General features: G+C 35.5%; 1 protein-coding gene across 1 annotated transcript in view; it reads left to right on the top strand.

Annotated features, from left to right (window-relative positions):
* Positions 1-5,803, top strand: part of LOC131033201 (DDT domain-containing protein DDR4) — a 43,540-nt gene extending 37,737 nt beyond the window's left edge. The window contains exons 8-12 of the mRNA XM_057964358.2: positions 494-586; positions 934-1,057; positions 4,042-4,084; positions 4,221-4,412; positions 4,590-5,803. Coding sequence (XP_057820341.2) covers positions 494-586; positions 934-1,057; positions 4,042-4,084; positions 4,221-4,412; positions 4,590-5,334 — 1,197 coding nt within the window. The 3' untranslated portion in view covers positions 5,335-5,803. The remainder of the gene's footprint in view (positions 1-493; positions 587-933; positions 1,058-4,041; positions 4,085-4,220; positions 4,413-4,589) is intronic.
* The last annotated feature ends 19,851 nt before the right edge of the window (positions 5,804-25,654 follow it).

Below are 25,654 nucleotides of genomic sequence, written 5' to 3' on the forward strand. Positions count from 1 at the left end.
TTAGACTTGAGTCGTTTAATAGTTACTGCAAGGTGATAGATTGAATATATATGCTTGTTATATCAGTATTATGTATGTGAACAGGGAGATGTGTTGTTGAACTTAAAGCTGTGTAGAAAATTGATAATTATTTGTAATATATTTAGAAGCTATGGGTTACAAACAGGCTTGGATTTTGTTAGATTTTTGTTACAGCTGGGGGACACACTAACAACCCTCAATTTATTTATTGAAAAAAATAGATGCTTATTTTGTTATTTAATAGAAGACACCAAGCTGTATATTGGAAGCATTTCAATAGTCTGTAGTAGATTTCCTTTAGTGTCATCACAGGCATATAAGAATTCATCGTATTGCTTTCTTGCTTGCATATCATTGCATGTAATCATTTGATGAGGGCTTATTGGTTAGTGGTAGTTTCAAGGCTTTAACTTTAATTGCTTCAAATTGTGTCCTGATTCCTTCCTATAATTTTTATTAATGTAATGTGCAGGAGAAACTTTTTTCAAGTAGGAACAGGATGGAAGCTGGGATTGGAAAGAAACTAAAGAATGATATTCTTCCAGAGCTTGAAACAGTTCAGAAGGTAAAGCTTTTATGGAAGACAAACTAATTTAAATAAAGGTCGCTTTGCTTTAAATAACAATTTCTTTGAGATCACTAGATTGAGCCCATGCCATCACTGTAGATTTCAATCTTTGATTTGAAATTCTCATGTGTGGTCAATGGGCTTTTGTGTTATCTTGATACATGCATCGAGAGTGCTTGAGTTGTGTACAGTGAGAGGGTTCAGAACTCAACCTCATGCATTTTGTGTTCTCTCAGGGAAAAGATTTAGATATTTCCATTTAAATTATATATGAAATATCTATATGGTTTTGCCTGTGTAACATAATAAGCAGATTTTTTCCCCTCTACTTTCTTTTGTATCAGAGAAAAGAGCGAGCACTAAAAAAGCAGCAGAGGCAAGCTCTTCTTCTTGATAACTTTGTAAGCTCTCGAGGACCATCTTCAGGCCGCTCTCTCCGTGATCGTAAACCTGTTACATACACGTTTGGTATGTAAATCTTTTGTGTTCTGGGCATTGCACATAAGATTTCTATCCTGTAACTGTTTCAAGCTAGTTTAGATTCTAAAGTTAAAAGTCTACATGCATTTAAAAGATATTCTAATATACTATGTGATACTGATGGATGATGCTAATCTCCATTTCAATTATTCAGTCTTATCTTCCTTTTTATACAACAAGCAGATGACATAACATATAATGACATTAAATAAAAGTTGTATTCAGCACTTTTGTGTTTGAGGAGTGGTGGCATAGATCATTTGAGTCCTGAGAAATAAATTCACATCGACATGAGCCAGTGACAACTGAGTTTTTATGGTGTCAAATGAATTAGTTTGCAGTAAGTGCAATTCAAAGGAAATTCTTAAAATCTTATGAGGTATATATAATCTTGGCACTCAATTCTTTAATGATATTCCAAGACAAATTGATCCTTTGTAGTGCATAGCAGAATGAGAAAATATGGCTGTCTCTCTTCTAGTGAAATTCACCTAAACCATGAGTTTTCCACATTACAATTAAGTGGTTTTTTTGTCCACCATGTGCCCAACTCTTAGATCCCTACATCCTCCTTTTTGCTTATCATGAAATCATAGATTAGTTTGGTTTCTTCTATTGGCAGGTATATTGTCATTGAAATTAGGACCTTAGAACGCCATTGTGGTAGTTGGGCATTCATTATTGGTTTACTATATATAATTTTCTAGTACATTTAAACAAGGACATGGGTTTTAACTTGTAACTAATGTCCCTTTCTAGGATATTACTATTTTTTTTCCCTGAAACAATAATTCCAAGTTAGAATGACAATTGCATTATAGATAAAACTTTATTGAAAATGATAAAATTTTATTATAATATTCAACTTATAATTCTTTGAATAATTCTGAATAAGAACTTATCGTGGTTTCTTCTGTTGTAATCTTCCTTCAAACTTGCAACTATGAATGTCTGTTATAATATTCGGATCAATAATTTTCCAAAAATCAATCATATCTTGAATTCTTTGGAAATTCTTTCAAATTTTCTGAATCAGAGGTTCTTGTCCCTAACTCAGTAGTGGCAAGATTAAGGGTTTTCATTGTTAACTTGCCAAGAGTATCTAAGGGTTTTCGTCCTTAAGTCTCTTTATGAACCTGGGAGGGGGTTTGGCCTTGTTTTTTGAAAGTCACTTCCTCAAATTCAAGACTGATCCATTGATTGGACGATTGCTTGATTTCTTGATGATTTATTATTTGATGTTTTCTGATTGATGAACTGAGTTGCCCTTTATATCCCTTTTTTGGACGAGAAAATGAGTCATCACCCTTCATCGCGGCCTTTTGTGAATGGTAATTTATTTCTATATTGGTGGATTGGCTGATTCATTTTTTCCTTTTATACCTTTAATCCTTCAATTGTCATAACTCATATCCAACAACTATTATTTCGGTAACTCATAGATTGACTTGGAATATCTAGTAATTTATAATTTATAATTTATCTATATTTTTATTAATACTTAATATTTACAGAATTATATCTATTTATGATTAATAAAATAATAAACTATTTATCTATTATTAATTTATTTTATATTTATTTATATATTAAATTTAGTGTTAATTTATATTTGTATTTATTTATTTTTAAAATATATCAAACACAGCCATACAAAACCCCCAAGATAATGGGGAACATAGTCTAATTCTGTTATGGCATATTTCATATTTGAAAGCAAATTGGCACATATTAATATTTTACTACTAGAGATTAATGCTTATCTAAGTTGCTGGTATGGGTACACTTGTGTGTGCATGTGTGTGTGTACACAATAAATAAAGAAATAATTTTTTTAAAGAAATATGCAGAATCGTTAAACTAAATACATTTGATTGTATGATACTTCATCATTGATCAATGCCAAATGCCAAAATGGTAGTGATAAAGATAACTATTAAATGTGAATTGATAATTCAGAATTCCAATATTATGGTATATGCCATATAAATTATAATACATATCAGCTGCCCTTTAAAATACCAAAATGAGCAAAGAGAGAGTGAAGAGAGCAAAATATCTTTGTATTGGGCATTATGACCCTTTTAGGGGCGTTTTAGGGTTTTTGGATGCAAAAAATAACTTAAAAAATGGCTTTTTTTTGTTACTTTTGGGTGCTCAGTGCCTTTGGGTACCTTGGGTACATACCCTGGGCGAAACCAGGGATACCCCTGGGTGAACCCGTGCCCAGACTTACCTGGTATGGGTGCGGGAGGCCTTAAGGGCGTACCCAGTAACTTAGATTCTTAGTTTCACAGGTTTGCATACGTGTTGCTGTTTTGTCACATTTGAGAAGTTTGAACTAGTTCAAGCTTGATTGTAATACCATTGAAACATTTAAGAGTTATTTTGAAGCTTGCCTTGAGATCTTTTCTGTGCTTGTAAAACAGAAGAAAATGAGTGCTTATTATCATTTTCTTATCTAAGTAAATATTTTACTACAAGAGATTGATTAATAATTTAATAATACATATAGTTGGTTTAACATTTTTGCATCATTGTTTGTTCTTTTATCATTTGCAAAACTTGAACTAGTTTGGTCTGAAAGTTGCACCATTGAAAAATATCGAGGAGTCTTTTGGAGCCTGTCTTGGATCTATTTTTAGTTTTGGAAAGTTCACGAGAGGAATGCCTGTATATTGTAAAAAAGAAGAAAATGAAAGTTGCAATTATTATTTCTTTATCTAAGTAATTAGTGTGATATCTTTTTTATGGTCCCTTTCCTCCTATGGGTAATTAGTTGGTTTGGAAATTAGAAATATAAAGAATTATAAAATACTGTATGTCATATATTCAATTTTCAGCCATAACATTACATGCGTAGAATGCCACTGACTAGCATGTCATAAAATACTAGTTTTTAACTAGGGCCATTATTATTTTGTATAGACTCAGCTGAGTGATTGGCAGTTTTTTCTCTCTTCTTTGTGCAGATGATTTTGACCGGTCTATTAATGAGGCAATAAAAGTAACAACGTAAGTGATTTTTCAGTTGATATACACATATATTTTTGAATTTTGTTATAAGGTTTTCAATTTATATTTTAAATGTGATGTTACAGCATTTCTAGTTGTTGTATGATTTCAATTTGGTGCATTTAAAATGATTCAGAAAGAAGCAACCATCACCAGAGCCCATTCTTAGGAGGTTTCAAATGAGATCGGAGATTCCAACTACAAATGGTAGAGTGAATGGTAAATTAAATAGCAACCTGGAATATTCTGATATGGCTTCCTCCTCAGATCCAGGGAATGAAATTGGAGAATCTGATTCAGATGATTCACATGCTCCTCTCACTCGCAGGTGTGTTCGCCTTTCTAGCAAAACAAATCATGAAATATTATATTGTTATTTCATATTACAATTATCATCCTTGATGAAAGTTACGAACTCTTTGGATGTGCTCAGACACAATTGCATAATGTATGCTTAGGCTTAGGATCCATTTAGTATTGACATGTTTTGTACTATGCTATGTAGTGATAGACAGAGAAGGCGACCTCAAAGGTATTCAGAGAAAGAGTTTGTTGAAGCTGTTTCAGACAATGAGGCAGACTTTGATAGTGATGAGGAGATAGTTGGGGAGGCAGTATATGATGATGAGTACATTAGAAGTCGAAGACGTAAAAAACAGTATAGTAGCTCAGAGGGTGATGATGAATATAAAGGGGATGAGGACAGTATTGAAGAGGAAGAAGATGATGGTGATGCTTTAAGTACTAGTGAGGATGTTGATGATGGACAAAATTTAAGATGGAGACAAAGGCTTTCAAATTTAAAAAAAAGGAAGGAACGTAAATTGAAGTCTTTTGATGAACTGCAATCTGGTCTGCGTCGCAGCAAGAGAGCCACTCGTACCATTAATTACAGCCAGTATGACATCTCAAATTCTGATGAAGAATATGCTGAAGCTTCTGAGAAACCAGCTGGATCAAGTCAGGAGATAGATGAACTCAAAAGACACTCTTATGTGAGTAGCAGCGCTGATTATGATATGGAAAGTGAAGAATCTCATGATATGACCAAATATCCCAAGGATGAAAAACTGCTTAGGAAATGTATTAATAAAGTGGATGCCTCCTTGGAGAAAGGATCTGTACAAGAAACAACGTGTTCAACAAAGGAGGTTACGAGGGAACAACCTGCTGATGTAAAGAAGCGACGTTTCATTGACCTGAATGAGCTAGCTCCAGTTGCAGGACTTGATGATGGCCCAGCAGTGTAGAAGTAAAACAGCATGGACCACAATCAGGCATTGGCAGGGTCGTGGAGACCATTAACCTGCATTGTATAAGAACTAACTAGTGTAGAAGAGCCAAAGGGGCACGCTGTTGCAGTTTGCTACTGCAAGTGAAATATTAAATCAGAAAATCTGCCTCTCATATGGGTTCAATCCCAACTAGTTTAGTTCAACCTCTCCGATATGGATTCCAATCCCATTAGTTCAGCCTCATTGATACAGATTCTAATCCTCAGTGGTTTAGTTCTCATTTGAGTTGTAGTCCTGACTATTTCAAAGCTCAGGTGTATCATAATCAGAAAGTCCAAGGATATGAAATTCATTATTCACATTTTTGTAGGGAGTAACGAGCTGTCATTCCAGTTGTAATTCTAGTCTCAAAATATTTTACAATGTTGCATTGGCTATGCATTTTCCATCTCGTGTTAGATTAATATGAGTTATTTAATTCATATTACGGGAAGTAATTCTAGTGACAGGTTCGAACTAATAAGTCTTAACCATTCAAATTCACCATTACTTTTTTTAACTATAGATCTTGTGGGTAAATAATGAGATGGAATGTTATCAAGTGTAATTTTTGATGCACTATTGTTGGGCTAAAGTCGTGTTTAGCTTTTGCCCTTTAGTTTGATAAGAGTTGATTATAATTATTTCAATTATTTGAATCTCTTATTTATTATTAACCTTCCTCAAACCATCAACTGAGCAGTGTCATCTCTGTCAAATTTGTATTTGAAGGTATGGCAAATTCTATTCTGCTGTACTTATGATTTGTAAATTTAATAGGCATCGAGTTCTTTACTCTATAAGTTAAATGTAGCAATGGTGTTTTTATGGTGGATTTCTCAACTTAAATTTGTTTTACAGTTCAGTCCCTCATTTCTCCTTGGCTATTGGAAAAACTGATATACAATGTCGTTCTTAACTTGTAATGCAAGTAGTCTTGAAAGTTAATGATGCTTGCAGGATAAAGCACTTACTTGACTGGAGGTGCTATTTGTTCATCTAAATGAATTTTCTAAGCTCATAAGATAGATGATGCACTTTTAATGTCTGCAATTAACGAAGTACAATGTTGAGTGATATCTCTTTAAACATTCAATGTATTGGGAAGGAAGTATCATGAGGTGAGCAGAATATTTTCTTTATACTTGAGTGGAGGTGCTATTTGTTGATCAAAATGGATTTTCAAAGCTCTGAATTTTAAGATAGTGCACTTTTAATGTCCACAATTAAGGAAGTACAATGTTTTTGAGTTTTGTGCTGGGATATTGAGGTTCTTTAAAGACTTGTATTAGTTTATTTTTGTTGTTTAACAATTAGTTATTTTCTAGTAAGACTGTAGTTTATAAAGTTATACTTGGAAGACTTGGTTCAAGTCATATTGTAATACATTCCCGAATGAATTCAATACTATTATAATCATATGATGTTTAATATTGTGCAAATGTAAAGGATATTTGATTTTTTCCATATGGTATTCTAAGCCTAGGGAATATTGGTGATAGGGAGACAGTGATGAAAAGAACAATAGTTATGAAAGGATATATGAATGGTGGTGTTGTAGGATAATTTTTTATCTGTCCTTTTGTTTGCATTGAAATCCGTTGGTACCTTTTGCAGAATCTTTTCACGACAAGGGATGAAAAGAGCAATAGTTATGAAAGGATATATGAGTGGTGGTGTTGTAGGATAATGTTTTATGTCCTTTTGTTTGCATCGAAATCCTTTGAAACCTTTTGCAGAATCTTTTCACAGCTAGGGCTAGGGCATTGTTCTTGAAGAAATAAGCATTTGCAAATTGTTATGGTCAACTAATTTAATATTTGCTCTGGTTTAGCTTGATAAAATATATAGGCCCTCAATGTTCTGCTAAAAATGACTCCTCTCCAATGTAAAGGAAAAACAATTGGGAAATAGTGAATGTGAATGAACCGTCACGTACATATGCAAATAAGTTATTGGACTGGTATAGAAGAGATGATAAAGCCAAAACTATTTTGGTCTTGCCCTTTTCAACACCTAATTGCCTAATTACATCAAGTAGATTTAGACAAATCATCAACAAAAATTTGGGATTTGTTTGAATAAACTAATTGAAGCTAAAGCATTTGTAGCAGAATTTTTTCTATATTTTCTACTGTTTAGATTTGTAATGGAAGATAGGATAACTATGTCTAACTGCATAAGCAATTTGAGGTTTCTTATTGGATAACTAATATAAGTAAAGGTTAAGACTCTTTTGTCAAATACTGTCTTCAAAGTACAATAGTGTTATTTTTATATTTAACCAAAAAGAATTCTCAAGACCCTAGAAGATATGATTTCAACTCTTAGAAGAAGAGAAGAACAAATTCAGAGGATACATAAGTTATTACTAACATAGAGCATTATATTTATGAAGCAATAATAAAAAATGGTAAATTAAATATTATTATTATAAAAAAGGCTCACACAACTTCGACTTTGTTGGTAAATAGATTTGTCACTAAAGATTTCAAAGTGACTCTTCTAATGGGTAATGACAAATGTCCCAATAGTTGGATGGATCATTATGAAATAACAATCTTCCTCTTCATTTGAGTGGGCAATTGCCTTGTATGATGAGGGTTTTTGTGTACTTTTAATCGAAAAGTACAAAAAGGAGAAAGAACAAAACTAAAGAAAGATGGCTAACAAAAACCCCAATAGTAGACATACAAATGCCATTTGACATTCACAACTGGTAACAATTACCTTTGGGGATTTTAGCACAAAATATGTTTTGATATGCAATGATAGGAAGAAGATAACAAATCTCAATATATGAAGAGATAAATTACCTTGACACACCCAACTCAAGATATTGGAAATGATCATGTTTCATTACATATTTTGCATGGATTACCAATAATTCACATAGGCACGCAAAGGTATTACCAATTTAACATGCAAAAAATTAGCAATAATAACTCTTTATTGTTAACATTCAAAACATATGAACCAAATGCATTTTTCATTGTCTTTTTGGAAATATGTAATTCAATAACTCTTAAGTCAGTGTAAATACCAGTCATCTGAAAAGTATCTATGAAAATTCCTCTAGAATTTCCCCTAACCGCCTTGCCTAATAACTACCTTAATTACCTTTTTGAAATTTAATAAATAAAATTAATGAACCATACATATAATATTTTGCATAACTTATTTGGAAAAAAGATCCATTTTCTAACTTTTGATTACATTGACATAAATCATTTTAACAAAAAGATAACTAGCACCCACCGATGTATTAACAACCACCAATGCATTAACAAACTTTAGTCCTACTGACTTAATGGATTCAATCACACCTTGAATTAAAGATCACCAATAACATTTCTCAAATGTTCTTCAGGTGTCACAAGTACAACATTGGAGATAAATTTGATGATAAACTGACAATCACTGCATACTCTTAGGTTCATGATATCCCTGATAATTGTGGTCGAGCATGAGTTGATTAGTCCAAATGAAATTTCTAATTTTGCACTGTGCAGACAAAGAATGTGTCTTGTTTTTTTTGATCATCAACATCATTTAATGCAAAAGTTAAAGAGTTTGGTATATACCCCATGGCTTTCCTATTTTCCCAGACATTCTCTTCATTGCAGCTGCGATCTACCTTCGTCAAAGAATGCTTTGACCTATTTGTTTACAACCATTTAATCACAACCATATTAAATCCATATTGCAATGAATACCATAAAGTATCCAAATGGTGACATTAGGTTCAAGTGGAATTTTGTTGATCAAATTTGCTCCCTCTTGAAGGTGGCCACCACAAGCATGATATCTTATATTTTGTGTGATACCATAATCTTGTACCATGAAATGGAAGTATAGTTGGCCTTCTTTTGCTAGGCTTGCATGATGGTAATTCTTTATCTCTGGGATGAATGCCAAGCTCGGAGAATGAGAAGCATAGGCTTGTAGATACCAGGATCATTGATTTTAATAATACAATATTTACTCCCTCCTCCATCGAGATGAGACCAAAGTGGTTCTTCAAACTTTTGCCTATTGATCAACCGCCGCCAAAAGGAGAAATGTAGAAACCCTATGGCATTCACTGTATATTCTTCCAACTGTCATATATTATGTTTTCATACATTTAGCTTATAGCTTGTGGAAGAACATCAATATCTTCAGGAATAAGAAGATACTAACCATTCTGACGTTGCATCTATAATAACTGTCAAAAATCCTCATTTTTGTTATTCTTAGATGGATTTCCATGCCATCATAAATTAGCTTCTGTCCCCCATGGTAGTTTCAAGATTCCCTTCTAAGCGGTTAGGCTTCAAAGAAGTTAGGCTCTGATACCAATTGATGGACTTGAAAAGCACTGAGAGGGGGGTGAATCAATGATACCAAATCAATCACTACTTTAAACACTAACTGGTAGATGAACTTAATGCCACTATTTTGGTGAGCACAAAGATGTTGGTAAAGTTTGTGGAACTTAAAATTACACCTGCCGGATGCATTTGCTTAAAATTTGCAACACTTCTTCAACAATTCCATCTAACAACGCTTATTGTTTTGACACAAAAAGTTTGATATGGCATCTTTTATTACCTTGTCTCTATCATACCTTTCAACTAATGCATCCATTGCTGCCTATAAGTCCTTGACACTTTCATGTGTTTGTTTGTAAAGCTCAATCCGTTTTACCACATAATCAGACGCCTGAATTTTTTTACCAGTTTTATCCAGAGGTGGCACAACCAATTCCACATATTATTTCCTGATTGATCAAGCCTTACCCTCAAAAGTCTTGGCTCTTTTTGCAACTTTGGGCTTCACTAGAACTAGTTGGCCAAAACCAAAGTCATCTGAAGAGATGGCTTGTTTCTTTCTTTTGGGCGTTATTGATTCCAAACAAGGAGGAAGATAAGGAGCACCTTCTTCAACACCTGCAACCATAGTCTATGTAGATGTAACTTGTTCTTGAACAATTGTGGTTACAATTAGTGAAGTATGTGTTTGAACTGAAGATGAAGTTTCCACAATCAACACATTTGTCAAAGACTCAGACATAAACTTGTCAAAATCCATCATTCTGATATCGAGCATGGATGAGGGCACATCTGACAAGATGGGAAGAGAAGAAAGTGTACTAAACACATTCTCAATGTTGTTGTGAGTATCCAAAATTGACTCACAAGCAGTTGAAGAATGCATAGATTGATTTGAGACAACTGGTGCAGTTGAAACATTAAAAATAATAGGAGAAGATTGTACATTTATGACGGGAGGAGGTACCATAGTAGAAATAGGAGTGGAAGCCTCCAAACCAACCTCTAGAGTGGATTCATGCTCTGAAGTAACTGGAGGTTCTGATAGTCCGTCCTCCAAATGTTCTTCTCCTTGCTCCTCATCACAAGCTAATGTTCCCTTCTAATGTCCAATATCATCTTTGCCCATTGTAGACTTGTATCTAGGTGCCTTTTTGGGAGCAGGGGCATCTTCTTTGTTCTTTGTTCTCAACTCAGACTTCTTACTGGTAAGTCCAACAATATCTTCTTCTGATCCTGTGCTTAAAGGTTTCAACTTTATCCCATTTTTCTACAACCAGGGGTTAATGTTGGCTAGAATAGGTTGAAATATTTCTCTTATAGAAATCATTTCTTTTTGTGACCATCAAATTGAAGGAAGAGGGGGGTCAACAATCGTTTTCTCTTCATAGGGAAGATTCAAGATATCTTCTTCATCCTCCATGTCTTTATGATTTTCAATCTGTTCCAAGATAAGCCAACAGTAATCCACAATCAACCCATATATCCTCAATCCTATGCACATGAGTATAGCTCCTTTTGAGCTTGTCTTTCATACCTCTATAGTCAAAGTCTTCTCTTCTTTTGAATTTCTTCATAGTAACCCATTGTTGTTTCCATAGCCTTGGCCTTAGGAGATACTGTTATTGAGTATCTACTGATGGCTAGAGAAAATTTGAAACCAGATTTATGTGCTTCTAATTGTTGGCCATGCACTATCATGATTTGCAAACACATTTCCATTAGTACAATCTTATCACTTGGATGCCTAGGGAGCATATAAGGGCATCCCTCAAAACATTCTATTATGATATATGTGAAAGTAGGAAACTGTAACATACAAATTTTTTTATTGATATTTTCCCATGCTCCATCCGAAACTCTTTTCTTTTTTGAGCTCTTTATTAAACATGCACATATATGAATAGAAGAAGGCATCATTAACTCTTCAAAATTGTTTGATACTTTGTTTCAGATTTAATTGTGAATACTCTACTCGTGCATAGGAACTTGCCTTCTATCACCTTCTCAAGTCAGACTTGGAAAATATCTCATCAATGCAGTGACATACACTAAGTATGAGGTTATATAGAACTTCAGGGTGGTTGACACCTTTGAGAGTTGATTGCAAATCGCATCACTAATCTACTTTCTCCAGAAGATTTTTTGGTTTCCCTTTCTGATTATGTGAATGTAATGATACATCCACTCTTGAAAAAGATTGGATTTAGGAAGTTCCTTAACCCTATTGAGAAGGGTTATCAAATCATTGATTTCTTTGAAGTCACTACGATAGTGTGCCTTTGGCCACCTTGCAATTGTAGGCTTGGGCATTAGAAGCCAGTTTGTGTTTATATTATTTTTGCAATTTTCAGAGAACTTGTCATAATAGGCTTGTGCTAATTGTATAATAAGATCGATATACTCATCAATGTCTACACATTTGAAGATTTTATCGAAGAAGTCCTCAACTAGACTTATAACTACCTTTCCATCTACATCTTTCACACTCTTTCTTTCTTTGTCAAAGTGGGTTGCTGGTGCTAGGACAAACTCAGTATCTCGTGAGCTGACACTAAAAATGAGGAAGCTAGATGAATATTGCTAGACAAAACAACTTGCATGCTTATAGACACAAGTTGCTAATTGATCCTCTTTAGAATTTTTGACATGTCCACATGGCCAATCTTCGTATCTCTAATATTACCAATGTTAGATGACATGGAAGTCACCAGGAACACGTTTTGGGATTTGCATTTCATGGTCTTCTTGCTTGGAGAAGGTTCCGACATCTGGAGTGAAGCTGCAATACTGAATTGAGAATTTTCCAGTGTTAGAAAATTTTATTTTTCATATTTCATGTAATTGTGGAAAAATTTTACGCTTTTGCATTGGAGTATTGTTGTGATGTATTTTGGAGAAAATTATCCAGTCCCCATGTGAACCTATGCTATAGTGCAAAGTCGAAGAAATTCTCCACTTCTGCACAAAGGTAGGTTTGAACTTGTAATTCAGAGAAAATTCTGTGAACTACATTGTGAAGTGCTTGCGAGATTAGAGTTTAGTCGGGTTTTATTCTTTGAACTACACTTGTGAGATGGAAATGGTATGTAGTTTGGAGAATAATCTCTGAACTACACTTGTGAGTGTGAGCTATTGTTGATAAGGTTTTATAGCCTAATCAACGCAAAGGTTTGTGTTACGGTGTTGTTCGGGTTATAAAACCCGATCAATATATGTATCATGGCCAATGTATTAAGTTGTTCGGGTTTCAAAACTTGAACAATGGGTATCAATGGAAGGGTAAAGTTTGTGTTGTTTGGATTTTGAAACTCGAATAACACGAGGGTTTGTTGTTAGTGGATAAAATGCAAAGAAAAACATCCACATCTGCAAGATGGGAATAGGAATAAAGCCACAAGATGAATTGAGAAACAATATCTACCCTTTCAAATATTTAATACTTAAAGGGAAGAAACAAAAACAAAAGAAATAAAAAAACATACTAGTAAGAAATTAAAAACCCTGAAAAAGGAAAGAAAAGAAGACAAGAAAATAACAGAATACCTAAAAAGTGCACAAAATGAGCGAATAAATCCACTTCAATCTTACCATGAGGAGGGCAAGGGTGTCACAAGAGCACAAAAGACTCAAACAAACTAAAAGAATGATGAAACAATGAGTTAAAACTAATTAAAATATGTCACTTAAGTACATTTAATGCCACTCATGCGGAGAAAAAGGGGTTGCAGTTTAGTTTTTGAATAAATTTTTACCCCTCATTTGAGTAAAAAAAAACCTGAACTATATTTGTGAAGTGGAGAGGCATGCAATTTGGATTTAAAACTCAAAGTGCACTATGCAATGAGGACTAGGTGTAGTAGCTGTAAAGCGGAAAAATTGAACCCTAGTTGTTCTCCCCTCCCCAACTCCAAGGAGAGAGAAGGGAGGTCACTAGGGTTGATGGTTTTCACTTAGGAGAGACTTTACATTCAAAAGAGGGGTTGAAATCCACAAGATCCAATCCCACACAATGCAGGATTGGATTCTAAATGAGTTTCAAGGGTTAAGACATCAAGGATACCCTCTTTTGTAAAGAATGCAGATAGAATGATTGAACTAGGAATGCATGTAAAGTAGGAAAGATTCACTTATAAACAGAGATAGGGATACGGGATGAAGCCGCGGACCTGGAATTAGCAGTAAAATGTCGAGACGGTGCTGTTTTGCAAATTTGAGCGAAAGTTGACGGGACGATGGCGCCCGGAGTGCACACGGTCCTCCGAAAAATCCGCGAAACGAAGGGGGATCTGTTCGTCTCTGCACAAGGATTCCAGATCTTCAATTACAGCCGCGTACCTGCAACCTACACACAGAAAAGAGAGGACGATTGGGGGGTTAGGGATTAGGGGTTTGCCTTTAGGTCAAACCCCGGTTTTGGAATTAACCAAGAAATGAGAATGCTGTAAATGTAAATGTTTGTAATGTAAACAAGTACTGATACCTTGTTGTAAGAATGTTTGTATTCTTACATGCGAAGGTGTAATGTATGTAGTTTGTTGTATGTTGTATGTGATCTCCTCTTCAATGGTTGAATCCTTGTCTTGAATGCAACACCTAGCCTTGAATGGAGACTTAGAATGCTCAATTGCTTGAAGGAATGCTTGAATGCTTGAATGTTTGAATATCGCTTCCGCATCTTGCCCTTGCTTATTTCCTTCCTCCCTTTCTAGGAGAGGAAAAGTAGTTTATATACTTGTCAATTAGGGTTGAGAGACTGATTTTTCCGACCTTAGGCCGACCTAGAAGCATTATTTTCCAATTTGCAAACTTCAAGACCCGATGCCCAAAAGGAGACCGGGCCCAAAATAGGGCCAGGGACCAGGGCGTTGGGCGCCATGGTCCTGGGGGACCAGGGCGCTGGGCGCCCTAGTCCTGAAGGACCAGGGCGCTGGTCGCATGGTCCCACCTCCCGGGACAGCAGGGTGCAAGGAAGGATCAGGCCAAGGTGCAAAAAGATGCAGTTTTTGATGTCACAAGCAGGTTTCGGGGTCTCCATTCAGGTTCAACGTTGCACCGCCATCGTGAAGACCCAAATGCAGTCGAAATTGCAAGTGTCACAATTTTAGGACGCTACATTTAGCCCCCACTTTAGCGGGAGTATAAGCGTACGCCCATACTTCTGGTAAAGTACAAGGAAACAACATTGAAAGACTTTCACCACGTCAAGGAGGCAAGATACACCAAGCCCCCAGTGGACTAAGGATCTTACGACTTCGATTGACAAAGTAAAAGGGAAGATCACGAGGGAGAACCATGACTGTCAGTAGTAAGGTTCCCTCACTATGAGTCATGCAAGAAAGATATCAAAAATTTTCAAGGCAAAGCTAAATTTGTCAAGAAATTTTCAAGTATCTTGGAGAGATATGAATGGGGTGTATGCCCCCCTACGTTAAAGCGATCGCACACGCCTCATCGGGGGTGATTGCTTTAAGGTAGTGATACATATAAGAAATGAGAAGGGAAAGGAGCACATTATCACAAGGATTTAGCCCCCAAGTGTGAGATAAACCCAAGGATAATAGACACAAAACACAAAGCACGAGGTGAATTCGCTTTCCTCGGGGTCAGTATGCTGTATGATAATTCATGTATATCATATGTATGTATGCATAATTGTTCTTCATTCCCCAATCAAGGAAGGTCACCTAGAAGAAGGAAACACATGTGTCTTTTGAGTCAACATGAGAGAGACCAAAAGAGATCTCAATGTTTTGCATCGTCCTCAAGTAGACAACACTAAGGACAACAAATAGAAGAATGAGAATAACACATAGAAGAGGTAACAAAAGAGATCAAGAGAGGAGGAGAGAGTCTTCTATGCTAATGAAACTAGTCTAGCACGTCATCTACCCCCCGATCTTGTTGATCAATATTTCGGGAAGGCAGGAAACACGCTAGAGGAGGAACATCCAACACAGCAGATGGAGCTATCACAAGATCCAAACAAGGGCTATGTTCATGTCCCAAGCCACGTTGTTCTTGTCTAGGAGCTAGGATAAGTGCTTTAGAAAATTCGTTAGATAAATGGTTATCAACATCAACATATTCATATTCACTATCAGAATGAACAGGAGTAACATTTTCATCATGAATAATATTTTCATCATGAATAACATTTTCATCTATATCATCATCAAGATTTATAAAAATAGGATCTTTAACTCGCACAGGATCAAGACCATCATGCATCTTATGTTTAGGAGATTTTGGTTCAATTTTTGGCTGAGGAGAAAATGGAATAATACTAGTTGAAGGTGTTTTTGGGGATTGCAAAGTTTGAGAAGCAACTGCCTGAGCTCTAAGACGACGCTTTCGTCAGCATTCACGTGCAGAACGATTTTGTCTAGTCTTAGTAGGAAGTTGAGAAGATTGAGGAGGAGGAATGTTCTGATCCTTATCACTTGGGTGTTTAGGTTGTGGTCTCTTAGGTTGAACAATAGGAGAAGAGGAAGGTCTCTTCTCTCCATAAGAGGAAGGAGGAGGAGCTGCTCCATATAAAGGAGGAATATTTGGTTTAGGAAGGAGACCAAGTCCATCATGATGAGGAGGTATAGGTCTACTTTTAGGAAGTTTATTAGTCATAGGCATAGTCACATTCATAGGGATAGGTTGGGAATCTTCTTGAGGAAAGACATTAGTTTTATCTTTCAAAGGAAGAACTTCCTTCTCAAGAATGATAGGAATATCAAGTTTAGGTGTTCTAGGTTCACTTAGAGATAGGATCATATCTTTTTTCCACTTTTGATAAGATTTGAAAAGATGATCACTCCGCGGTGGAAGAGATTGGAATTGTTTAGGCCAAAAATAATCAATAGGAACGCTAGAAGTTCTTTCAGCTGGTTTAAAGAGACTATGATTGACAGTAACAACTTCACCATTATGGGGAAATTTCAAACACTTATGAATAGGAGAAGCAATAGCTTTCATGGAAGATAGCCAAGGATAGCCTAGCTTCACACGAAATTGTTCGGACGATGGAATAATAGCAAAGTCCACATCAAGGGATTTGTTATGAACCTCAATAGGTAATGTAATAGAACCAATTGCAGGCAGGAGAAGAAAATGCATCAAACAATTTCACAACCACATTTGTTTCGTCATAGATCACTTGATTCAATTGCAAAGTAAAAAGAAATTCTTCAGTAATAATATTAACCATACAAGAAGGGTCAATAAGAACTCCACGACAAGGTGTATTCTTGACTTTTGCAACTATATATAAAGGACCATTAGGTGCCCTGATAGTTTCACTGGAATCAAATGTGATGGAAGGTTCTTTAGGGATTTTCTGCTGTTCCACAAAGTTAATCACATTCGGAGTCATAGACACAAGACTATCAGGTGAGAAAGAGGAATCATTAGTCTCAACCACATTAGAGGTATGAGAAGGTAATGGATCAGTAAAAATCTGAAGATTTTGGTTAGGAGGAGCTACAGATGTGTTGCCTTTATCATTCACACCAGAAACAGAGATAGTATTATTATCAATCAAATCTTGAATTTTACCCTTTAAATCAAAACATTTTTCAGTATCATGCCCAGGATGACGATGAAATTGACAAAAAGATTTGTTATCAAAATAGGGTGAGTTAATCTTTGCAGGATCTATTTGCTTTATAGGAGGAAGAGTAAGCACATTTTGTTCCAATAACTTATTCATAATACTATGCAATGATTCATTCAAAGGAGTAAACTTTCTTTCTTTCTTGAAAAACTTAGAAATAGGAGGCACACCTGATGCTGCATTCACATTGTTGTTGATGATGTTTTCATTAAACTTAATTGACTCTCTGTTCGGTTTAAACTTCCCAAGTGGTTGTTGACTACTATCACCCTTATCACTCGGAGCCGTAGGATTTGCTTGTTCCATTTGACTCATAGTCAGTTGATAATTGTGAAGAGTTGCACACAACTGTTGGAAAGAAGTAAACTCAGAAAACAGAAGTTTTTCTCTAATATCTTTTTGTAAATTAGAAATAAAGATTCTTTGAATATCATTGTCAGGTACTGGAAAAGAAATTTGAGCATACAAATGCTTATATCTACCAATGAAATCAGTCCTTTAGCACCTTGTTTACAATGCATTAAATCAATCAAAGTAACTTTAGGACTTATATTGTTTTGAAATTGTTGAATAAAAGCATTTGCAAGTTGTTCGAAAGAAGTAATAGAATAAGAAGGCAATGAGCAATACCCTTGTAGGGCTTTATCTCTTAATGTTCTAGTAAATAGTTTTGCAAGCAACCTTTGGTCATAAGCAAAATCGGTACATATTGTTTGAAAGGTCTTAACATGTGTTAGAGGATCACCCTTACCATTATAAAGCTCCAAATGCGGAATTTCAACATGTTTAGGGGGGATAGCTCGAACAATGTCAAGAGAAAGTGGGCTCGCAACATCAAATGTGGGCACACTAAACTTAGATTGATTCATAGAGGCAATTTGTTGCTGTAAAGAAGAGACAGTTTGTGCAAGATTGTTAATGGTTGCTTCAGTCGAAGAGTTCATATTAGACGTGTTAGATTGTGATGGAGGTATTATGTTATTGAAATAAGGTATTGATTGAGAGTAAGGTGGTGGGACACTATGATAGTTAGTCATAGGAGATGATTGGAAAGAAGGAACACTACAAGGAGGAATGGAAGGGTTAAATGAATTGCCCCCTTGCGTCATGTTTATTTGCGGAAATGTAATAGGGACACTCATTGAAGGAATGAATGAAGGAAGAGGATTGATTGAAGAAGAAGGATTGCCCCCATGACTGGTGATCATAGGTGGAATGTCTTGTATTGAAGTAGTCATTATGTTTGATGTAAAAGTAGGTATACTAGCAATAGGAGTTGTCAAAGGAATAGAATGATTAACTTGAGTAGGAGGTTGTGTATAACCCAAAGTTTCGGCACAACTCTTCATAGGCATCACATTTGAATCCACAATGTGTGCAATACCACGCAAAATATCAATTCCATTCTTATCACTTTGAACCATACGTTTTAGACCCTCAATTAATGAAAGAGCTTCACTATCAGGGTATTCTTGAGACATCCATTGTCGAAAATCATCAAATTGGTTATCCAATTTTGAAAGTTGTTCTATAGAAACCTCATGGAGAGCTTCTTCATCATTAAGAGGATTAGAGGAATTACCCATGTCTTCGTTAAAAAGGCCATTCAAATTAGGTTCCATCTCCTCAGTAATTAAACCTTGGAAAGACTTAATTCTAAGGCTTTGTCTAACGGGAATAGTGTAAGTAGGGCTTATTGTTGTAAAACTCATGCACAAAAGAGAGAGAGAAGATTTTGAATTTTATAGGTAGCAAATTTCAATAAAATCAGCCAATCTCCTAGATTTAAGCTGTTAAATACAATCAGGACAATCTCCCGAAATTTCGGAAAAAATGTCAGGGACCGTGGCGAACGGAGTGCACACGGTCCTCACAACTTTTTTCAAAATTTTCAGGGATGAAAGTTATGATGATTTTAAAGCGAGTCTGAAAAAATTGAGTGATTTTACGATCTGTGGATAGGCCAAATTAAAGTTGCAATCTCAAAATTGAACCCTAACAAGATTGTTGAAAAATGCAAAATTTGAATTTTGAAAAAGAGAGGGAAACTGAAATTTTGAATTTTATGATTTTAGAGGGAATACTGAAAGCAATGCAGGCTTTGAAATTTAAAAGTTGACTCAATTTCATGCAAAATTCAAATTCGAAAGTGGAAATCAAAGTTGCCGCAATTAAACACTTAATTTCAAAAGTCACAAATTGTAAAAATTTGAATAAAGCACTGAAATTTCGAATGAATGCCAACACACTTTTCAGATTTAGGACAGTAAGGAACACAATTTTGATATGAATTTTAATTTCAACAATTTTTGAATGATTATAAGCCTTAATCCAAGCAATCACTAGACCAACTTTGACTTTAATTTTGAAAGTGTTAGAATTGATAAAATCAGCCAAAATTCTGGATTTTAGCAGGAAAATACAGTAAGATCTAGCTCCTGAAATTTCGGAAAAAATGTTGGGGACGATGGCGCTCGGGGTGCACACGGTCCTCGCAACTTTTTTCCAAATTTTCAGGGGTGAAAGATATTGTGATTTTGTTGCGGAATCCAAAGTTACAGCCGATTTGGAGGTGTTTTGATCAGTGAAATTATCAGTCAAAGGTTGAATCAAGAAGGTTTTAAAAATTAGGGTTTTGACACTTAACCACTTAATTTTCAAAATTAAAGCACAAATATGAATTGACAATTTGCAATAGAAGGGTAGATCTGAAACAAGCATTAACAATTAAACATTTCACAAGCTCAATTACTAAAAAGAAAATTTTAGGGTTTTTGTGCAATCAACCTCTAAAATTTGCAAAAGATCAAACATGGAAATGTAATTAAGGAAGCAAATTTTTCAGATCTAACCATGAATAATCAGAATTAGGATGTTCACGTTGGGGTCACCAAAATGTAAAGTGGAAAAATCAAACCCTAGTTGTTCTCCCCTCCCCAACTCCAAGGAGAGAGAAAGAAGTTCACTAGGGTTGATGGTTTTCACTTAGGAGAGACTTTACATTCAAAAGAGGGGTTGAAATCCACAAGATCCAATCCCACACAATGCAGGATTGGATTCTAAATGAGTTTCAAGGGTTAAGACATCAAGGATACCCTCTTTTGTAAAGAATGCAGATAGAATGATTGAACTAGGAATGCATGTAAAGTAGGAAAGATTCACTTATAAACAGAGATAGGGATACGGGATGAAGCTGCGGACCTGGAATTAGCAGTAAAATATCGAGACGGTGCTGTTCTGCAAATTTGAGCGAAATTTGACGGGACGATGGCGCCCGGAGTGCACACGGTCCTCCGAAAAATCCGCGAAATGAAGGGGGATCTGTTCGTCTCTGCACAAGGATTCCAGATCTTCAATTACAGCCGCGTACCTGCAACCTACACACAAAAAAGAGAGGACGATTGGGGGGTTAGGGATTAGGGGTTTGCCTTTAGGTCAAACCCCAGTTTTGGAATTAACCAAGAAATGAGAATGCTGTAAATGTAAATGTTTGTAATGTAAACAAGTACTGATACCTTGTTGTAAGAATGTTTGTATTCTTACATGCGAAGGTGTAATGTATGTAGTATGTTGTATGTTGTATGTGATCTCCTCTTCAATGGTTGAATCCTTGTCTTGAATGCAACACCTAGCCTTGAATGGAGACTTAGAATGCTCAATTGCTTGAAGGAATGCTTGAATGCTTGAATGTTTGAATGTTTGAATATCGCTTCCGCGTCTTGCCCTTGCTTATTTCCTTCCTCCCTTTCTAGGAGAGGAAAAGTAGTTTATATACTTGTCAATTAGGGTTGAGAGACTAATTTTTCCGACCTTAGGCCGACCTAGAAGCATTATTTTCCAATTTGCAAACTTCAAGACCCGATGCCCAAAAGGAGACCGGGCCCAAAATAGGGCCAGGGACCAGGGCGCTGGGCGCCATGGTCCTGGGGGACCAGGGCACTGGGCGCCCTAGTCCTGAAGGACCAGGGCGCTGGGCGCCATGGTCCCACCTCCCGGGACAACAAGGTGCAAGGAAGGATCAGGCCAAGGTGCAAAAAGATGCAGTTTTTGATGTCACAAGCAGGTTTCAGGGTCTCCATTCAGGTTCAACGTTGCACTGCCATCGTGAAGACCCAAATGCAGTCGAAATTGCAAGTGTCACAATTTTAGGACGCTATAGTAGCAAAAAAATTCTCTGCTACTACACTACATACCAAAAACAAGTATAATTGCATTAAATTTCTCTGCAACTGCACTAAGCGAAAAAAAATACTAACTCCTAAAATTGACTTTGCTAATATAGAAAAAGGACAAACAAGAGATTAGATTGAGATGGTTTCTCGAGCAATCAAACCACACACAAGAGCGATTGAAAATTGTCTTGATACACGTGCTTATATTACGTCCAGGCTACGAAATGGACAAGTCTTGTAGAGATTATCCCATAATTTGAGCGAGCTAAAAATCGAGGATAACAATTTTTTTGTAAGTGATTAGTGCCTCATTAATTGAATTCATAATTGTGATGTATAAAGGTGATTTTCATTAATAAACCCTATATGTATGCGATGTCCCTTTTGGATACTCTTTGGTTGTCACTTTCTCTCTTTTGTGTGACATGTCTCTAGTTCATGTAGAGTGTATTGAGGCTATCATTTTTTGGCACGATGGTGTTATCTAGTCCCTTGGTGTGGAGGGTGATTTTTTCTAGTATTCCTCCTCACTTATTTCTTTAGTATGTTCAACTCTTCCATAGTCGTATATTTTCTTATGTTGTTCAATGGCTAAGAAACATGTTGGATTGAAGCATTAGGATCTCTTTCTCTATGGTAAGGTTCTCTAGTATTGAATTATAATGATTTCCCGCAACCTATATTTTATCTTTCCCAATTAGGTAAAGAATGTTCTAGGTCTAGATGAGGTGGAGGGTTATGGTAAGCTATTCTTATGATAATCTAGAATGGACTATTTCCTTGAAAGTGTTGAATTTTTTATCTCTTCCATTGAGATCATAATTTTTTTTTCTAGAATAATTGAATGAGAAGCATAAGATGTTGATGCAGGGTTCTAGGAGCTCCTTGAAGGTTAAAGAATAGTTTATAGGTAATGGTGGTTTAATGGTGATTTTTCTTGCTCAATAAGGAGCTCCTAGCTATTATCCATAGTTTTGTTAATATCATGATATTTGTCTTAATCTTTATTTGATGTTAAAGCATATTTTGGTGACACATTCTCAAGGTCTTGAAGTGAATAACTCTTACATTCTATCATCCTTGGATGATCAATTGGTTGGTTATTGAGTGTCAAGAAGAGATCATTAATTGTGTCTATTATTTTGCCCTTTCTCAGTGTAATGTCAACACTTTTGTGAGTCTTGAGTTGGTGGTGGTTGATTTTAGGGGTTAGTGGTTCTTTTATTGTAAGTAGTGTGATAGGTGATGGATCGGGATTGGGTCATTGTGGTGTTGCTTACCAAGTGTAGTTGTTTCTATTTTTTTTGTTTTTAAGTTTATATTGCCATCAACTCATCTCTTCCATCGTATGATTTTTTTCCTCTCCATATAATCTTCTATTATATTTATAGTAGTTTCTTGTATCTTAAATATGAGCTCACATAAAACCTAATTTTTTTTTTTAAAAAAAATATATCATTAATGTTGATTGGAGTTATATTTTGTTGTCCTCATTTTTGTTTTAAAAAATGAAGGACCATTACATTAAATTTTTGTCAAAAAATGAAAATTTTACTTTATGGCATGCTTCCCGAGGTAGAATTTTGCCTAATCCTTGGACTGGCTTAATCTCTAGTCCATCCTTGAACCACGTTTCTAATTTTGTCATATTCTGGGTTTGTTTGCTATGTCTTTCCTTCAATTTTAGGTTTTTTCTCCCTGGCTACAGGTGGGAAATTTTCCTTAAATTGCAAGTTTTAATGATTTCCTTTGTTTTGGTCTTTGTAGGGAAATTTTTGGCTAATTACAAGTGCACTTTATTGAAAAAGAGAACTTGTAACTTGCTTTTTATTTCCCCCTTGATGCTTTTTGGCTTTTTAAGTTATAATAGGGATTTTTTGAATAAGTTACAAATTTACTTGCAATTCTTTTCTAAAACCCCTATTTTAATGTCTTTTGCTTGTAATAGGGATTTAAAACCCCTATTACATATGTGCAAGTTATTAAAACTTGTTGTAGGGATTTAATATTCCCTTTACAAATTATTTGCAATTTGCACATCTCTCTCCAAAAATTGATTTTGCCTAGAAATGAAATAAAGTAACATTTAAAACTTGCTATTTTGCCTAAAAAACCCGATTTCTCCATAAAGTGCAAGTTAAAGAATTTTAAACTTGTAATTGCATCTCCAAAACCCAATTTTGCCTTGTGAAGAGAAAAGTGACAATTAAAACATGTAATATGAACCCCAAAATCCGATTTTCACTTTTCTCATGCAAAATCGAACTTGTTCTTTCTTCTTAAAAACCCGACCAGCCAAGAGAAACGTTTTTGTTGGAAATTTGAAGCATTTTTTGTGGAGAATTTTTTGGAGATAGAAGGCATTTGGGATTCTTCCCTATTCTCATGCATTTGCAAACACATGTCACGCCATTTGAAGTGTATGGTTGTTGGTTTTTGGTGTTGAATAAGAAAGCACATTTTTACCAAAACCACGATTTTCTCTCCCAAAGTTGCCACAGATCTTCAACCTCCTAAGTTGTTTTTGCTTTCTATGCTTAGGCATTGATTTTGGGAGAAGATTTGACCCCTTCTTGGGCCATTTTATCTGATTTTGATGCCATGTTTTCTGTTTATGACATTTTAATAAAAACGTGGCTAAGGTTTCAGATTGCGGTTTATCTCTATTTAAGAGCTATTCTTCTTTATTCCAAAGATTGATCATCTTTTGAAGAGACATTTTTAGATTGAAACAAGGTATGATTTCTTTTATTTTCTTGTTTCATTTCTTGTTTTCTTATTTTTCCTTTCTAGTTGTAGATTTGTATATATGTGGATTTTGCCCCAAAAATCGGTTTTGTGAGAGAGATTTTCCCCTTTGAAAAATAATTTTTAAATTGCATTGTTCTTCCCCATTTTCCCTCTTTACTTGTATTCGGGATTTTAAATCCCGATTACAATTTGGATGAAAATCATTGTTCTTCCCTTACGGTTAAAAATATTTAACCATCTTTTGTTGAAATTCCAAGTTGCAAAGATGAAAAATACCCATCCTTCCAAAATCGGGTTTTTAGAACCGGATTACATGTTCAAATTTCTTCCCGTTTTTATGAAAATGTCATCCCCTAAATCTTTCCATTTTAATCCACCATATCACCTATATCCGTACTTTCCATTCACATCATTTCCCACAAGTCTAATTCTCATTTTTCACCCATTTCTCCATTTTCCGTTTTACAAGTATACTTGCATTCGGGTTTTAAACATCCGATTGCATGTGCGCTCTTCCAAACTTGTATACTTGTAAAATTTTCCCCAAGACTCAAAATTGGTCAAAGTCAGGATTCTTGTCATTTCCCATTTATTTCCCCTCTTTCTCTCACAAAATCGTGAAGTGGAAGGGTTGAAGTTCTTCCCATTTGAAGAAGAAAAAATGTTAGTTGCAGCTGATTAAAATGTTAGTTGCAGCTGTTTATGATGTTGCCTTAACACTTTTAAGTCTTCATCGCAGTAAACCAGATTGTCTTTCAATGTTAGATTTGCCTTCATCCCCAAATCTGAAAAAGATGAAGTACAAATATGACAAGTATCGGAATGAAATTTCACCTTTGCAAGTCTCTTCTCCTTTGGATTGCATAAAAGATACATAGATCGGGCATGTAGACATGTCCAAATTTGTCAAGAGGGTGGAGGATGGCTGCCCTAGAACTTGAATTTGTTCTCGCTTGCGCCCATCGCTTTGACAAGGAGATGAGAACCATTAAAAATGATTATGATGAAGCAATAATCCGCCTCGGTGCTGATACCATTGAGAAAGTCTTTAGAATACCACCAACACCTGTTTATATGGAAATCTCCAAAGATAGTGCAATTGAGTACTATGTAAAAAGGGAAAAGGATTGCAAACGTCATAAATTAACAGGTAGATTCATGAGCCACGCGCTGCTTTCTCAAGTGGGCCAAATTGTACCATTGTGACTTCAAATGGGAGATTGGGGACATCATAACTCTCCTCAATAGGAAAATAGGTTTTGAACATTCTAATGTTTTTGAGCCTTGGATGTACCAGTTCATCATGTTCATAAGGCAGTCCCATCACATATCATGGGGAGAAGTCATGAGTGATACCTTGTGCGAGCAACTTGTAGCAGTCCCTTCCACCATGACTTTCTACATGAACTCATACTTGGTGTACTTGGTAGAATCACTTAGACATTTTCCTGGTT

The sequence above is a fragment of the Cryptomeria japonica genome, chromosome 6 (genome assembly GCF_030272615.1).
Source record: "Cryptomeria japonica chromosome 6, Sugi_1.0, whole genome shotgun sequence".
Taxonomy (NCBI): domain Eukaryota; kingdom Viridiplantae; phylum Streptophyta; class Pinopsida; order Cupressales; family Cupressaceae; genus Cryptomeria; species Cryptomeria japonica.